Consider the following 18,221-nt stretch of genomic DNA (forward strand, 5'->3'; position numbering starts at 1 on the left):
AGCTGGAAAACACAGCCTCAGTTTTTTGGTTTGGATCTTCTGTCTTTTTACATGGTCTTTTCAACTAACCCTCCTTTTGATTTTTCTGGTCCCCAGGTGAACAACTGTATGTTGGCAGAAGAAAAAGAAGAACTGTTGGTGTTTAAGGAAAGAGGTAGCTCAGTTCTGCACAGGGCAGCATTCCCAGCAGCCTGTAGAAAATTAGCCTGAGTCTTCACTGCCTTAATGCTAAAACATCCTCACTGCTCAGCTGACCCCTTAGAGTTGATAGTTCAGATCCGAATGTCCTTGTGTGTGTCCAGCATGGCCCTAGTGTGGGGTGTTTGCTCCTGTTACTGATGGTTGGCTTCGTGCCCCTGAGCTCTCAGGCTGATGTCCTTGGGCTGACAAGGGCTTCCTGTCTCACCTAGTCCAGGCTTCTTGTACTACTCCCAGATATATAAAAACCTGGGATTTTTAACAACTAGCCAACTATGCAGAAAAAAAAAAAAAAATCCCATCCCCACCAAATGCATGGTTTGTCAGGGATCACATGCAGCCCACAAGGTCCCGTGAAAAACCCTGGGCTTGCACCACCCTGGGATTCCCTCTCCACAAGCTCTGCCAACCCCAAGTGGAGCCCGTTTACAGCAGCACAGCGAGACAGGACATATGGGCCGAACCAAAGCACTTTTAAACATAATTTGTTTATCTTTTAAAAATATTTTTGTATTTTTTTTCTGTTTTTTAAAACACTGGTGAAAAATAATCTTTAATGTAAACAGCCCAATTAAAGTGTGTTTTTAACCCCATCCCTGAACTATTGAGGATGGCCATTCTGTGTTTGCAGGTTGTTGTGGGGCAGGGTGAGGCACCTGAGATGGGTCTGAGGTACAATGGTAAATACAATGGCACAACATTAAATACTTTTATACTCCATTATTTTAAACATTGTAAATCATCCCCTTCACTCAAAGACTTGTACAAATCACTTATATTTCATGCAAGTTTTCCATCAACAAAACTGAGGCGATCTCAGCAAACTGTGATTTTATTGTATTTACAGCAGAATTATTACAATATTCTACAGAAAGCCATGAAATCAAATTACTTTGAAAAACAAGACAAAAAAACTCTCAGAACTGTTGTATGGCTGCTACTGCAAGTTCACTTCCACAAGCTGTACACTAGCTGTACAGAGACCCTTAGCCAATTATTCATCCATCTCATGATTTTTGGTTGCTTTTTGTAAGGCAAAAATAACTTGGTTTGCAGTTAACACAAAACATTCAACAAACTGGTGGGAGAACACGAGGCCAGCGGTGCCTCAGGCATGTGTTTTGTCACAGGATGCTCCTGCTCTGCTTGGCTTCCTACAGAAAATGGTATGACAGCTCAACATTAGATGCCACTCCATGTCTCTTCCTAGTTTCTGTTCTTTCCACCATTTTAGGACTAATTCTCATTACCAAAGAAGCTTTACCACCTAATTGTAAGTGTGGAAGACTTTGTTAAATCAGGGTAACCCTGGACTCAGCCAGTTCCTTCTGCTTTCAGTACAGGGAAAGCACACGAGCCCTTTCTCATGGGTTGGGCATGAGCGTGTTTTTGCTTCAGGGGTTTTCCTCTGGCACCACTGACTGCCCAGACAACAGATGTGCAAAGGAGCTACAGGAAACAGCATGTGAGGACTGAGCTGGAGAAAGGGGATGCAGAACAAGTAAAAGTTCTGTAAAAGAAACACTGTAATTTCCTTTATCTTCTCCTTCCCTTTATCTGTTCTCATCTTTGTCAAGACTGAGAAATGATGGGGCATTCTGGCCTTGGCTTGCCTGTGAACAAGGAAGGTTAATTCTCTCTAATCTTATTTAAACTGCTGTGAAGATGGCAGAAGTAGTCTGGGAATGGGCAATTTCCATGGACACATCAATGGAAGGAAGTTTCAGAGATCCAGAAGTACAGATTTTGACGTAAAATGACCAGAGTATAAATGCTAACATAGAACTTACTGACACAATGATGGTCCTAAACACTCCTCCCTGCCCTTGCCTCCAACAACCAGAGTCACTGTCCTCAAACTTACCCCTCTTCCCCACAGCAGATGAACCAAGAAGCAGTAGATCAGTGGAAGCAACTAGCACCAAGCTTATTTGTACATTTCAGTTTTCAACAATGATGTATTTCTGAGGTCTGGGAGCTACAGCTGCACAACAGCTCTGAAAATCAGGCTGCCTAAAAGTGGACTCAAGTGCCTGAATTTAAACCACCTATATGAATCTTTCCTATACCAAAGCAAGCTTGAAATACTTGCAAGGCAGATACTATTTCAATTGGAGAATCAACTTCCTATGTGATACTGCTGTCACAAAAGAGACGGTGTGATAAAAGTGATTTCATTGCTGCTTTGCTTAGCTCTTAGTTAAGGTGCTATGTTTCCAATTTTTAAGGAAAATAATTCAGTAGAATAGAGTTATCATAAAGTCCTCTGTGACAGAAGAATAATTTCTTTAACTGTGTGATAGATCAGATATTGATAATGAATGCAATTTTAAAAGAGTGTTAGCTTAAAAGATTTCCTGGAAAAAAGGGTGCAGCTCAGACTGAACATCAGTTTTTAATGTGATGTGAAAAATCACTCTTGAGTGAATGCTGATGGTCAGGACAGTGCAGCCCTGCCAGCAGGGAATTTGAATTCAGGTGCCAATTCAAATAAAGGTTTTCCTTCAGAAGGTGTTTATAAATCCAGACTTACATAATCAATCATATGAATAACAACTCCAGTTATGGTATCTTTATGTGCTGTATATAGTTCTCATGTATACACCAGTGACAGCAGAGTGCTTGGAGAAGGAAAATGTGTTTTATGGGGATCAGAGAGGATCAAATGCTGGAGTATTTCTTCTTCATAAAATAAAATAAGCAGCAAAGTTCCCCTGGAACTTCAGAAGATCAAGAGCTGCCACAGCCCATTTTCCCCTGGGTTGGTAAGCCCTCCTCAGCCAGAATCTCATAAAAACAGGTAGCAGGTGCACCCGAAGACCTTTAGCCCCCAATGTCCCTGGATGCCTTAAGCAGTGCAAAATGCACTTTCAGAGCTTGGGAAGCACATGGTGTGAGGCTGAGGCCCTGCAGGCAGGTTTTCCATAAGGATCAGTTGTAAACACAGGAGGACAACCCACACACAGCACTGCAACCCTGGGATTTATTGCCTTTTCTTGTTTTCCTGTGGACAGAAATTACAATGTAGTAAAACACATTGGTGAGCAAATACTGATTTGTGGTCAGCTTTGGAGGAGCGTGTGGGGACAATGAGATCTGCCAAACAGTAAGAACTTGTAAGTACATTGTTTTGGCTGCAGAAAACACACATTGCCACCCTGGAGATGGAGCTGCTAACATTCATTAGGGAGGTGATGTGAGATAGTACCAAGATTGGATTTCGCATCTCAGGAGATGTCTTTTAGGCCTATGCGAGACTAAATTTAATTTGAATTGAATTTTCTGACACTGATACAATATTGTAACACCTCTCTCACATTCTGCAACATTTAAACCCAATTTTATCAGTCTAGATGTGTAAGTACCCAGGCTAGTTCTTGTTATCACTCATGCTTGGTATTAATTCTCTACCCAGTTCACAAGGCTGCAAGTGCTTCACAGGGCTCCCCACCTGGAGACTTGAGCAAGGCTTCCACTGCCACATCCGATCCCTCCCTTCATCCCAGAGCTCAGTTACAGTTATTTGTGCAATTTACAATGAGATCAGATTGCAGGGCCTGTGTGAAAAGGATCTTCAAATAAAAGATGTAAGCGATTCAGACAGAGGTAAACAGAATGCCAATACATATTAGTAATGTATCACTGAAACCACCGAAAACGTAAGGAGAAGATTATTAACATTTCCCTGTGAGGATTTACTGGGGATGAACGTAGACATAATCCAGAAGAGAAAATCTGCCTGCCCTGCCTACTCCCCAGGTAAAGCACTGAGCCTACTTCATACGAAATTGCAAACAAATTCTGTTAAATAGAGATGAAGATTATTTAATGGTATCTTAGTAACAGTCAATTTATGAAGGTGGAGCTTAAAAAGCAAAAGGTCTTCAAAGACTTGTTTCTCCTTACTAAACAAACAATTCAAAAAACTTTGCATTTAGCAACAAAGAACATTCTAGAGATATGGTGTGTGAATTTACAACAGTACACAATACACATTTAAAATAATAAAATGCCAGAAATTAAGGCTAGCTATTAAAGTAATTATGCTATCAAAAAGTTACAAAATTTAAATTAAAACATGCATTTTCCAATTTTTTTTTACTGTGCTGTAAATTAAGTGTCTTCATTGAGAAGATACTGGTTCAATGTCCAAGGATTTCAGCATCCAAGGTTTCAACCACAGCTGATTAAAGTCCTACGTTCATTGCCATGCAGCAACACTGTTCCCATGAAATGAACGCCACGGAATGGGCACCAGTTGCACGGTCAAAGCAAGCAAACAAAATGGGTGCAGTTGATACCCAAAGATACCAGAGAAAGTCAGGCCTCAAAAGACAGAAAAATACTATTTTACAAATGGAGCTCCAACATACCCAAGTACAGCTTGTAACACTGTCCTGATATGACTCAGCCTCTATCCAGCAAAAGGAGTGCAGCAAGAGTGACCTAATACAGCTGTATTTCCCTACCCCGCTATAGGAGACACAGTTCAGATTTCCCACTACAGATCAGTCAGGCAAATAACTTAGGGTACATCTAGGAACTCGAAAAATAAAACCTGCCTATGTTAGTAGGTGGCAACACAAAAGCAAAACACCCAGCTTCATAAAGGAATTTGTCTGTATATTTAACTTAAATCTTTCCTTAAAATAAAATGACTAAAAAAAAAAAAAAACCGAAACGGAATCTAACATTTCTAGTGCTAGTGAAATCAGACTTTAGCCATGGTTATTTATAAATATGACCATTCACCTCCACTTCTGTGATGGAGTTCAAATGAACAGGCTTTGGTAAGAACAGAACAATGGCTCTACCCATTCCAGGTACAGTTAGAGAAACCACGTGCATTTTGCACACCGCTTTCTAAAAAATACATTCTACAGTTTTTCAATTTGTAGAACTAACCACCTGTATGTAATAGCTAAAGAAAATAATAAACTGTGCATTTTAAAGTTAGCATTTCTTTCACCTTTACATATTTTAGTGCAAAATATTTTAGGGTGAGGATTTACAACAAAAATGGCAGTAGCAGCAAGAAATCTTGTTTTGTACAGTAACAGCAACACTAAGGAGTTTTGTGTTTTTAAATGACAAAACAGTATCCTGTTGCCAGGATCAGCATATCTAAGTGTTTCAGGCACTGTATTAATTAAACTAGCACCCCATTTCATTATGGAACTAATGGACAAAACATGTCATGGAGATCAGCTCAGTTTAATTTATGCCAGAGGTTTCTTTCAAAAGAAGTTGCAAAGGCTTTTGCCAATTGTGTTTATACATAAGGGTTTGTTTTTCTGATTGCTGGCATGTTCTTAGTAATTAGTTTCAGTCCTTGCCATGAAGACACTGCTCACATTATAAAATTTTAAAACTCTCATGGCAGTTTCAATTGTGGAATTCTCTTGTGGAGAAATCTGATGCTTAAAAACACAGTAGCAGAACTAATATTACACCATTTAAATGTTCAGATGAGAAACCATTTTTTTTTGTGATGAGAAAGAGCATAATTAGTATTTCAGGCTTAAAGTCAAAACTGTAGGTAACGTACTTTTAGAGACTGGGATAAAAAGCCCACTTAGTCTTGAAACATCTGAAGGACGTAACAATACCACTGTACACCAACACTTGGTTTGTTTCTTCTGTTCAGGGGAGTGAAGAAACCGTTCCTGACACTGATTGTCTCCACTGAAAACAAGACACGCGAGGTCCCCGATGTTCATACGCCGCGGGTAAGTCAGGTTAGGCCGTCAGGAGGGAGAATTCCAAACACCAAAAAACCTACAGAAGTTCCCAGAGTTACGACCCAGTGGAGTGAAGACTGGGGATTGGGTAGAATTTGGAAATCCGGCTTTGTGTTGAAGGATTAAGGCATTCAGATTCTCCAGTCATTTTAAAGAAAACTTCCTGTTCCTGCAGTTTTCTGGCAAATTCTTCTTCCAGCATCTAAAACCAAAATCAGATTGTCACAGGATTAACAAGGCAAAGTACAAGAAACCCATTATTGTGGAGACATTTTGTCTGATCAATCTCTAAACCGTGTGAAACTCTACTATGTTCCCTTTTAAAATAAAATAATCCCCCAAGACCAACCTCCACCACCAGCTATATGTCTGCTATATATCACTCAATTTTTGTAGTAACTGACTGGCTTCTGAAATAAATTCCTAGCCCCAGATTTACCTCCAGCTAAGTTTTCCATGCAAACCTGCACACACGTGCTGCAGGTGGGAGCCCTGCAAAGAGGCTGGTAACATCCAGCCTGTTTTGGTTCACCTGCCCTTTGCTCAGCTTATGCAATTTTTTAAACATCTTTTATTATACAGTGAACTGCAACAGCTTTGTACAGCAGCTTGACTCTCCTCATCTGCAATACTTTTGTACTGTCTGTGTTTTCTAGATCAAACCCTTGATAATTTCCTGATTCATGAACCACTCCCATTTACCTTTTTTCTTGGTCTCAATTTCTCTCTCCATTCCTTCAGTTCTTGGCTGTGCTCTTCATCCAGCTCTTTTAGCTTCTGAGTCTCATGCTCAACCAGTAGATGGCATTTTTCATTCTTAAAACAAGATAATCCTTATGTAAAACTAATTCAGATTAGGCAACTCAACATTTGTACAGTGACATATGTTGTCCTAATTCTTTCTAATTAGCTTATTCCGTGTAAATAGTGACGTGAATAATTACAAGATGAAAGTATGTTACAAGGCTGTGTTTTCAAAAGCTGATCTTTCCATCGGAGCCAATTGAGATAAGAAACACTCGTAAATCCAAATACACTGCTGAGCATCATTAAGGCAGCTGCTGAGAGTGTTACTCAAAACTGTGTTTCACTGCCTAATGATGCTTTTCAAGGTCACGCAGCATTTCTGCTTTGCTTTTTAAAGACAGTCTGTATAATTTATTAAAACCAATTACATTAAAAAGGAAGCTGTTTTTTGGAAATATTTCAACTCTTGGTGCCAAGAGCTGAGACACACAAATGGAACTTAGAGAAGAGACAAAGGTGGTTGCAGAAGCAGCCTCAGGATTACCCTATGAAAAGGCTCAAACCACACCTCAGCTTCACATTTCTCTGAGTAAGGTACCCAGGCATCTGCCTCACTTTCAGAGGACTTCTGAAGCATGACAAGAAAATAATCAATTATTTGGTCTCTGCACTTTTTTTAAAAGCAGTTGGCAGTGGTTGTGTTTCTAGGGTTCCAGTCCCAAATGGGTCTGATGCAGAGCACAGAATCACAGCAACACAAACAACAAGCACTTGGCTAGACCTGAGTGCAGCAAAGGGCCAGTTTTCCTTGTGAAGCTCAGAGCAGCCCTAATCTGCTCTATTTTACTGAAGCTGAAACTCTCACAAGGCTCCCACGATACTTGGGGATTTACTGGGGCATATTAGTGGCACAGCCAGGGACTGTTTTTGCAGGATGTAAGAAAGTGAATAGAGTAGAATGAGCTTCGTTGGTCACTGCATGATTTCTCTAAGCAAAGGTTATCAGCAGGTGATCATTTAATGCTTTAAAACTGCCTTGTGTCCCTGAAACTGGGAAAAGCTGATTTAACAGAAAAGGAGATCTGGCCTCTGGTATCCAGCAGAAACTTTTACAAAATGCATACCCCAAAAGAGACAAATCAGAGCTCCTTATCACAAGAAGAGAATTCCTTCTAAGTACCTTCCAGAAGTTCACACGCAAGTGGCAGCTCTTGGTAGAAACCTCCTCATTCCTGTATTGCTGCAAACTACTAGTGAGTAATGCCTGGTGCTGCCTACCTCTGTTCTGATTAATGACATGCCAGCAAAACCGGGTTAAAAGGAAATGCTGCCCACAGAAAATAGCCCTGGGAACTTGACAGATATTCCAGAAGGGATCATCTGCTTCTGGTTCATGCTCTTCTTAATTTAAAATGATTCTTCATTAATTGATGGGAACATATGAATCTGGAAAGCAGTGCACTGCAGGCCTTTGAAAACAAAGCTGGAAAAACTATACAGTAAAAATTAAGGAAAGGTGTTTCTGCTTTGCCTGCATCTCGTATTAACTTAAGTCTTCTAACTGAATGGTCATTTATTATCATCTATTTTTAACCTGTAACTGATGCAGTTCCCTGATGTTTGCTTCACACTGCAACTGAAGGTCCCGCATTTGGTTTTCGTGTTTTTGATGCTGCGCCAGTCTCTCATTTTTCTGCCTCTTTTCTTCTTGAACAGCAAACTAAAATTAAAAATAAGAGATTATTTATATGGTGCCTCTGAATAAAACAGTTTGCATTAGTCAAAAAACTGCATCTAATAGAATGAACACATACTGAGAAGAACAGTTCTAGAAGATTTAAGCAGTAATTTTCTCTATGTTTTCTTTTTTAAATTCTTACAAAGGAAGTTCCCTACAGTTTTAATTCCATTTCTCTGTCTGCACTCTGATTTTTCCTTAAAATGCAGCACATTTCACTTCCAGATTCCTGAAATTACCTCCCTCTGAAGCTGTGACACAGCAGTGCAGCTGCAAGCATTGGTTTAGGCTGGTGTTAAACAGCTACAGGAGACCATATTTTCCACATTTTTCATCCTTCCAGTTCTCACCATATGAAACCATGATTTGTGACTGTGGTGCATTAGAAAGCAAACCTCTCAACCTCTGCACAGCATTCCCTTTTAAAGAATGAGTGAATACCTACAGCTTTAGTTCAAAAGCTCACAAAAATCAAGCATCCTTAAAAATGTTTCACAGAATCACTGAACAGTTGAGGTTGGAAGGGATCTGCAAAGATCAACCTCCCTACTCAAAGCAGGGTCACCAGGAGGAGGGTGTGCAGGACTGTGTCCTGTTGGGCTCTGAGCATCTCTACAAGCTCTCTGGACAACCTGCTCCAGTGTTTGACCATCTTCCCACTACAAAAATGTTTTCTCATGTTGAAGTTGGATTTTCCATATTTCAACTGTGGCTGCTGTCTCTCACCCTGTCACTGGGCACCACTGGGAAAAGGCTGGCTCCACCTTCTTTGCTCCCTCTGTTGGGTACTTATACACATGGATAAAACCCTCCTGAGCAGCCCAGGTACCCCAGGTGACTCCTCGTGTAACAAGACACTTGAGTCTCTCAGCCATCTTCAAGGCCCTTTGCACGACTCGCTCCAATAAATCCGTGTCTGACTTGCACTGGGAAGCCCAGGACTGGACCCAGCACTTCAGAAGAGGCTGACCAGAGCAGCAGGGAAGGATGAGTTCCTCTGACCCCATCCAGTGCATCAACCCAGTTTGGTACCATCTGAGAACTTGTGAGAGTGCACTCTATTCCATCCTCACATTTACCTCACATTCAGCATTTACACTATTAAAACTATTAAATAATAATTTATTGATTACCTGCTTAATTTTTTCACGATCTTGGTCTGGAGAGGCAAATGAATTGATTCTTAAACTTTTCTTAAACATGGCCATCCGAGTCTTTGCTTCACTTCGCTGGATTTTAGGCAGTCTGGCTCTTTCCTGAGTTTGCTTGTTCTTTAACTCCTCTATAAGGCGTTGATTATACCTCTGCATTTGTTCTGTTTCCTGAAACGTTAACCATGTGGAAATATTACACAGTAGCTGTGATGTTAAACAGTGTGCATCTCTTTCCATTATTAAGTCCCTGGTGAGAGTCAGTGCCTCCCAGCAGAAACCATTCCCAGCCCCAGGAGTTAACAGTGGGGAGGAGGGGCTGCTTTTAGAGAGTTCTGGATCTTGCCCAACCCAAAGAAAATTCTCTAATAAATGTAAATACACATATATTTTACCAGTGCTTACTCAACTCCTGCGCTGCCTTTTACAAAGCCTGTTATTCAAAAAGAAAAACTCCTTTTTGTTTAACTGAACTTCTGGGCTACAGCTGTGGAGGGGCAGTTTGCTTAAAAAAACTGGGGAAAGCAACAGCTCACATGGGGTAAACTAGAGTGGACAGAACAAGCCTTCAGTGGAGGCTGCTCATGCCTTGATCACCAAGAGATCCTCAAACACCTACCTACTGGTTTACATTTTCAGAAACTGAACTATTTGCTTTCATGTATTCTATTAAAACCAAAGTGCCTTGTGGAAAATAAGGATTTAGCTATAAAGAGACAGTTGTCAGCTACTTGCCCAGAAGCTAATCCAGTTCATTCTGCTAATTTAATCCCAGGATTACTTACTTCTGAACAGATTTGTTTAAACACAAATCAAAATCGGTTTTGGTGGATAAGCAGAATTTGGGGGTTTTTTATAGTAAAAGACTGATGTTGTGGTTGTTTGGTGTTTTTTTTAAAGAATCAAAAAGGAAAATATCATAATTTATACTTTATATATTACTAAGGTATTCAAGTAAGGTGAGTAAGATTTTTTAAAATTTCAGTAGAGCACATAACATCTTCAAAATACTTGTCTGGGTCTTGCCTGTGCAAACATACAGCACCAGGAGAGATCCTAAGATTACTTGATTTAAAAAATGGATATTATAATACACAAGAGAAAGTGCCAAAGTCAACACTAACTTTTTCATGCCTCTTAAGCAGCTGGTGCCTCTGCATGAAGTACTGATCCTTGAGCTGCTGCTTGAGGAGCTGGTGTTTCTCCTGTAGGTGCCGCTCCTCCAGCTCCCAGAATGCAGCTTCACGAGCTGGAAAAAAGAGCAAGGTTGGTTCAGGAATTGCAATCCCATCCTGTACTTTCCAACCTCCTGGTCTATATTCAGAAGTGGCATAAGTACATTTTAAAAACAATGCTGTTTCATAGCAAAAGTTTTTGTTACAGTTCTAGATAAGTCATGAAGGTTTTTGGTTTCATAAAGTGAAGAAAGACCATTGTTTTACTAAACACCAGTGCCTGTTTCAAAGGGAGAGCCTGGTGCTGGGTACCTCTCATGAGCTGCTGTTTGTTGTTGAGGCAATCTCTTTCAATGGTGGCCAGTTCTGTCTTCTGCTGCTGAATTATTTTCTTCAGAGATGCATCCAGTTCTTGTTGCTGTTTCTGCACAAACTCCTGCTCCTGGTAAAAACCAATATAAGTAAATTAAATTGGGTTCTTCTAACCACATTACATGTTATTGAAACTCCCAGTTCTCTCAGCATTAGCTATATATGAAAACAAATACATTTATGAAATTTGAGCTAGCGTGCCTTGGCTATCAAATTATCCATCTTTTGTATTTTTTTGTACAGAGTAGGTAAGAGCATATTCATGTTTAAATAATACCTTCTGAAATAAGACTAAAGGTAACAATCTAGCCAGTCATCTGCAACTCATTCCATCTCGTCTCTCCTCAGAACAAGTTGCAGATTCAAAGCTAGCAAAGACAATACTCAATCTAAAGTTGATCTCATTCTAAAAAGGGTTAATTATTCATGTGTGTAAGAAAATAAAGGTACATATGGTTATTCTGCTTTGGGTGATTAGCTAAAGCCTATTTATTTACACAGGTGGGTTTCAGATCTGTGTGGTTCATCTTGTCCTTAGGGCAGGGCTGTTGAGGCTGGGAGTTCTGTAGGACCAGTGCATAGACACCCCAATGTTCTGCAGGGCCATAACCCGCTCACACCTGAGCTGAACTGGCTCCTCACAAAGGGGTTTATCACCTGCATCTTCCCATTATCCAGGGCTATCACTGTTACATCCCATCATGAAAAGCAGACAGTACTGAGTCCCCCCTCCCACGCCCCAAGACCTACTGTTGCCTTTCTTCTTTCCAACTATTAAAAACCACAGCTATGAGCATGCAAGCATGCACACACACACACACTCACACCTGCCTTAAAACAAGAAACTGAATCAGATGCTTCTAGCATGGTATCAAGGCCAAAAGAAAGGACAATGGCAGGGTCTTATCAGAGCCAAGGTGGGCTGCTCACGTCCATAACAAATGGAATTAAATGTTCATTAAAAGTACTTTTTATTTTGACCAGAAAAATCCTGGTTTTCATCTTCACATAAAGTTATTCATAGATGAAGCTTTCATGTCTCTTAGTGGACAGCAGAGTTACACTGAGACAGGTAACATAAAACCAGAGGTGAATTAAGCTGACAGTAACAGACCTCAGGGTACAAAAAGAACTGGAAGGTGATGTCTGTAAATTAAGTCAGACACACCTAACCAAATTTATAGAGGGACAAAAAATCCTGGTTTTTCCCTTTATACTTGAAAAGGTTAAAAAGACTACTACAAGTTGAATATTCTGAAGTGCAGACACATAATTAACACTATGTTTAATCTGCTGGGAGATTTTTGATTTGGAGGGAGTGGGGGAAAGCTGTACAAGTGTAGTCGTGGTCAAAAAGTGATTATGCTTGAGCTTTACACATTTAATCATTTAAATATCATTGCTGCTCTCTACAGAGTAACTCTTATGAAGTTTTATACCTCCTAGTGCTGTAAGATAAACTAGGCAATCTCAGGAAACACGGTGGCCTTTCCACTTCTCACATCTACTCAAGTATCAAATAAAATAAATGTCACCGACTTTACTGAAGAATGTATTGGGTGGTTTAAAGGCAGACAGTTCAAGGCAGCCAACCTTTTTCAAAGTACCACTTGGTTATGCCCAGTAAGTATCTTAAAATAAACTCAAATATCTTTAAAATACATGGTTTCACTGCACACACAGCATACAAGTCACACAATGTTTCTCACATGTGCTGAACAAATATGTTGCCTGTGTGAACCCTCAGTGTTTTGCTCAGAGCGAGTAACTACTGTCTTTTGGAACTTTTGACAATTGATAGTGCACAATTACCTAAATTGGTGCTAACCAGTTTGGAGACAGCAGTGACATTGATCAGCACATATGAGCAGAAGAGAAAACACACATCTGAAAAATTAGGAAGATAAACTTGCACTGTGTTGCATTTTAAGACTTACATCCTGCATTTGTGCGTTGAAAAGCGTACATGAAGACAACTGAAAAGACTGAATCATAACCTGAGCAACACCCTGTGGGACACAATGTAATTCTGTGTCATAATATAGTGAAATGTATTTCTATTCTTAAAAAAGGGAAGAAATGAGATCTGCAGTACATTAGTAATAAACATTTGAAATGTCAAGGCTAATCACACAAGTAGATGCTGATGGAAGTTCTAGATATTCTAAAACTAAACAGCTGCACCTTGTTTAGCACTTGTCATTCCAAGTAAGGATATTTCACATTTAAAATCTTCTTTCATCTCTCTTCAACAAATTGAAAGCAGCAAAGGAAATTAACCATGTCCCTACAAACACTATGAAAAATTAGGTTTTTGTTTCCTTAAAAAGTTTAAAGATGGGTATCTTTGGTTGCTATTATTTTCTACTAGGTCACTCACATAAACATTTAATCTTTAAGTTACTCAATCTAAACCTGCTCTGCTGTGGTTCAAATTCACTCTGTACAATCTGTGGCCATCACAAAGACAGTATTTTTCTAAAATACTAGCCCTCTTTCTAGCTAGGTCATAGAAAAGCAGCAAGTCTGAAGGCATGAAATCACAGATGATGTTTTGTAAAGTTATTATACACCTACACTTTGACATTTAAATAACATTTTACCTAATCTGTTCTGCTCCTATAAACAAGATGTCTCATGCTTACATATTAGATAAATTTTCCTCCTCTGCACTTGTGTAGTTCAAAACTTCCTCCTGACTATAACCTTTAAAATCCGAAGGACCCATGGAGTACTTACCACTCATAAAAATAGTGTAAATAAACTTGCTGTAGAAAAATACCATTCTTTTTCAGTAGAGCACATAAAATCCTACACTTGACAGTACGAACCTGGCAACCGCTGCTCTTACATTTCTACCCAGTTCAGTCTAAGATGTGACATGGGAGTACTTGAAGAAAGAGAGCAGTTTGTAGGGTTAGTTTGAGTTAAGTTCCATATTCACTCAACAACAACAAGAAGTGAAATCATCAAGCTGTGTGAATACTGCTGCCTTTTGTATTTTAGTAGCTTGAAGCTGCCGTTGTTACCTGAGCATGCTGGCTTTGTGCAAGCTCCTCTTTCTTGCGTTTCATGAGCTCTTTTCTCAGCTCTTTTGGTGCTTTCTCCACTTCACATAAAACCTACAGTGTATATAAGCATGCAGAAGGTGGCAAAAAGAACACTTTGTCTCCACAGCAAGCACTACTGTGAACATAGGGACATGCAGGTCAAGCACTAGAGATAGTGGGAAGCATGCATTACTTCAGTGGCAGGGATGTTAGTTTAGTGAAAGAGCTTAATGAAAAGAGAAAGAACAATAGGTGCTTTATGCATGCCAGCAGTGCAGAGAGGAGGGATGTGCCAGTGCTTTTTGCATGCAAATGCTGCCCAGTGCCCTCACAAATGGCAGTGCCTCACTTGTGCTTCCATGCAGCTGCCAGAAGAGTCAATAGTTAAGAAAACCACCACCTGCAAAAGTGGTATTTTCTTGAATCACTATGGCAAAAGGACTACAGAGTATGTTACCTCACATAAAGCTGTGAAAAATGGTTGGAAGCTTAAAATTACTTCCATTGAAAACCAGCTATTTCTGACACTGTCTCTAACCTGAATTTACAAGATGTCGTTATTCGTGTCTCTAACCATAAATGACATCTACACAACTTATGTCTTCAAAATAATCATACAAGCAAACAAAACATTATTTGGTTGTGTTTGGTTCTGAAGAATTTAAAGCAAAACCCACCAATAAATAAGAGTGTTTTCAAGAAACTTTTTGTGACACGTATGCTGGGATGGAACGTGTTTCAGTACACGGTGAATTAGACAAGATTAGCAGAAAGATTCTAAATATAACCTGGCTAAATCAACTGACTATTAATCTGTTAATTTGCTGATTGAGTTTTGTTTCTCACAAATACGAAAATGTAGCATTGTACACTCCAATATAATATGGATAGTTTTAGAGCAGCAGCTGCATTTTCCTTCAAACTGTACATCGCCTTTTTAAGCTTTAAACACAAAACTGTGCACCCAGAGACAAATGCCTGTTTGTTTAATAGTGGAAGCATCATCAGAAAACAGAGTCCAAATCACCACATGCTATTCCTTTGTCCATGAAAGAACTGCTTTTAGCTCAGAGCAATATGTAAAATTCTCCCAATTTCCCACGTAGGACCCAATCACCAGTGAACAGAGAGAGACTCAAAATGCAAGAGGTACCGCAAAAGAAGAAAAATTGTTATTTACATATGGGCATACAGTTCAAACGGAATACAACTTATTTATCAATGCACTTTTGTGCTACGGGTTCATTCTATGCAAAAGCATTGACAGTTCAGCTTTCTAAAGAAATCTGAGTCTAGTAACTATCAGAGCAAACACCAGAGACATTTATATACAAATGGGCACTATGCAATTGAACCAAAAATGAAATAAAACAGCTTTTAAGATGCAAAATCCATATGGAAACATATCACCTTTTCTTAATCCAATGCAAGTAAATTAATTGCACCACTTGTCAGTGTCAGTCTTTTTGCCTTAACTGTATGATATTGATGAAATTAACTGTAAAAGATTTTAGGTTCTCCAGACCTCTCTCTCCTGGCTTTCCTTTTTGAGCTAACAAACCAAATTCATATTATTGCTATCACTTCATATAAAGAAATTCTAAACAATTACAGCACACATTCAATTAAAAATTTAAGAAATTAACAAAAACAAAACAAAACTGAAATTATTGTCTTCAAAATTATAATTTGTTAAGTATTTACTAAGTAACTATAGCTGGGGTTTTTTCATAATCTATGAAAAGACTTTTTCTTGATTTAGTATTTGAGAGGAAATATTTTATTAAATATTCTGTGAAAAACAAAATCATCTAACTTGATGACCTTTTCTAGATTAAATCAATACCTGTCAGCTGTTTCTATTTCACTTTATGCAGTAAAACAAGAGAAACAATTCTGACTGGTAGTGACACTTCCAAACCTCAGTACAGCACAGGTTTGACAAGACTTCTGGGAGACCTAATCTCAACTGTTTGCTACGCCCATTCTCCTTATTTTCTATATCAGTATTGTCTCTTACCTCTTTTTTTTTGTTTTTCAGCACATTCTGGAATTTGGACAACTCCTTCTCCTGCTCAGCCTTGATGCGTTTTGCTTCATCCCGTAAGCGATTTGTGTGCTCCTGCTCCAGGCGCTCAATTGTCTGCTTCTGCTGCTTTTCCAGGTTCTCTATCTCTTGATCATACTGTCGCTTTTTACTCTGTAAAAATTATTTGGCACCTTTTCTTAGAAAGCTAAGTCCTGTTAAGTGAAGTGCTGTAGCACACCAGGGAATGGCCATGATGGACTGTTGTGGCAGGCAAGCCCCAGCACAAGCTGGTCACCCCACAATGGCAAATATTGCCTTTTATTTAAGAATGAAGGCTAAGCTAGAGCCATCATGGCAGGAAACACCTGAGTGCTGTTAGCACTATTCTGCCTATTCCATCAAGATGTCATATTTTAAGAGCAGCAAAATGCAGAAACTTACTGTCATTTCCTGTTCAAAACGTCTGTACATCTGCTCTCGCTGCTGCAGAAGCTTATTGCTGAGCTGCTGTTGGGCTCTCTGCTCCTCTTTCTGAAGAAGTCTCAGCTCTCTGAGTTCTTGACGTCTAATAAGGAGAAAGAACACTTAATACTGATGGGAAAACAAAAGAAGTGGAAAACAACAAAAGACCAAAAGGACCATTGACAACTTGGGCCCAGTAAAACTAATTTTGAACTGATTGTCTTAGTAAGAAACACTTTACATTCACTTCTACTAAAAAAAAGTAAATTAATCTCCAAATATAACTGAAATAAGAACAATAGCCACCTTGTTTTATTCAAAGAAAAAAAATATCAGCTGCTAACCTCTTGAAAAATTTTACTTTTAGAAACACTTACCGTAAAAATCGCATTTCTTCGCTTTTTGAATCATTTTCAGTAACTATTTTTGATGTGGTTACACTCACTTCTACTCCATCAACAACAAATTTCCGAGTTTTCTTTAATGTTTTCTTCTGCCTTCTAGTTTCCTAAATTAAGCATTGGTAAGTTGTTATGTATTTGTTTCAGTTATATTCTTTTTTCCCCTTTTTCTTAATATTGAATTATATCAAATAATTCTGGGAATGTCTTCTATACAGTAAGAGTCCTTCTCACTTACCAGGTGCGTCACTAATCAAGTGAGAATTTGAAAAATTCCAATAAACTGAAACTTTCTAGTAAGGAAAGGAAAACTGCAATTATTGATTATCCAAAGTACCAGAAGAAAAAAAACTAAGCCAGAAACTCTGAAGATGAAGTTTTATTTTCAAGAGCTGAAGACAGCTACATTTACTGCTTGCTTTTGACCATGATTTCCCCAGCCGCCAACAGGTATTTAATTCTGAAAACCAGTTCTGAAACAGCATAACAATTTACTTACCTACTTCCTCCTGCTTTGGACATAAACAAGTGAGTTTATTTTTTTATTGATACATATTAGCCAAAAACCATATAATGATGTTGCTGACAACTGGAGAAGTCTCAGTTGTCAGAGCTGCTGTTGTTTCACTGCAAGAAGAGAGGGACCCCAGCTGAAACTGCACCATCTCCATTGTGTCAGGGCAACTGCAAACACCCTCATGTTTAGCACAGCTATGCCAATCTATGATTTTTTTGTTTGGTTATTTTTCTAGGTTTGTTTTTCCTCCACTCAAGCCCATGTTACACAGTTACTACCCTAACATGTCTATATTCATTTTAATACAAAGACTACAAATAAAGTTCATAGTCTGGAATTTGCTTCCTCTGAGTAAGCTCATTCATAGTGACATAACTGCATGGACACAGTACAGCCACAGGAACACTGACTGGGATAAACAAATCCAGCAGAATGTCTGCCTTGGGTGTCCCAAATCCAAACAGAGAGACAGAAGATGGAAGCAAAAGGAATTCAGTATAAGATTAGATGTTCCAAGAGATTTTTCTCATTGCATAAGAATTCTGTGCATTTAGCTGGTCTTCTTGAGTATCAACTCTGACCTACAACCTTCACAAATCTTGATTTTTAATATTATTACACTTTCTTTTATGGGTTATAT

At 39.0% G+C, this 18,221-nt stretch overlaps 2 protein-coding genes across 5 annotated transcripts in view; one reads left to right on the forward strand and one right to left on the reverse strand.

The window, feature by feature from the left end:
- COL17A1 (collagen type XVII alpha 1 chain) overlaps positions 1 to 791 on the forward strand; it is a 39,515-nt gene extending 38,724 nt beyond the window's left edge. For both annotated transcript variants that reach the window (XM_053949494.1, XM_053949495.1), the window contains one exon: positions 97 to 791. In XM_053949494.1, coding sequence (XP_053805469.1) covers positions 97 to 146 — 50 coding nt within the window. In that variant the 3' untranslated portion in view covers positions 147 to 791. The remainder of the gene's footprint in view (positions 1 to 96) is intronic.
- Positions 792 to 1,014: 223 nt separating this feature from the next.
- The window catches only part of SLK (STE20 like kinase), a 49,546-nt gene continuing 32,339 nt past the window's right edge, over positions 1,015 to 18,221 (reverse strand). For 2 of the 3 annotated variants that reach the window (XM_053949497.1, XM_053949496.1), the window contains exons 10-19: positions 17,041 to 17,171; positions 16,643 to 16,766; positions 16,193 to 16,372; positions 14,152 to 14,244; positions 11,063 to 11,192; positions 10,700 to 10,824; positions 9,558 to 9,746; positions 8,281 to 8,406; positions 6,642 to 6,755; positions 1,015 to 6,141 (exon numbers count right to left, since the gene is read on the reverse strand). In XM_053949497.1, the coding sequence (XP_053805472.1) occupies positions 5,995 to 6,141; positions 6,642 to 6,755; positions 8,281 to 8,406; positions 9,558 to 9,746; positions 10,700 to 10,824; positions 11,063 to 11,192; positions 14,152 to 14,244; positions 16,193 to 16,372; positions 16,643 to 16,766; positions 17,041 to 17,171 (1,359 nt within the window). In that variant the 3' untranslated portion in view covers positions 1,015 to 5,994. The remainder of the gene's footprint in view (positions 6,142 to 6,641; positions 6,756 to 8,280; positions 8,407 to 9,557; positions 9,747 to 10,699; positions 10,825 to 11,062; positions 11,193 to 14,151; positions 14,245 to 16,192; positions 16,373 to 16,642; positions 16,767 to 17,040; positions 17,172 to 18,221) is intronic. The other variant, XM_053949498.1, reaches the window with a different exon arrangement.

The sequence above is a fragment of the Vidua chalybeata genome, chromosome 8 (assembly GCF_026979565.1).
Source record: "Vidua chalybeata isolate OUT-0048 chromosome 8, bVidCha1 merged haplotype, whole genome shotgun sequence".
Lineage (NCBI taxonomy): Eukaryota > Metazoa > Chordata > Aves > Passeriformes > Viduidae > Vidua > Vidua chalybeata.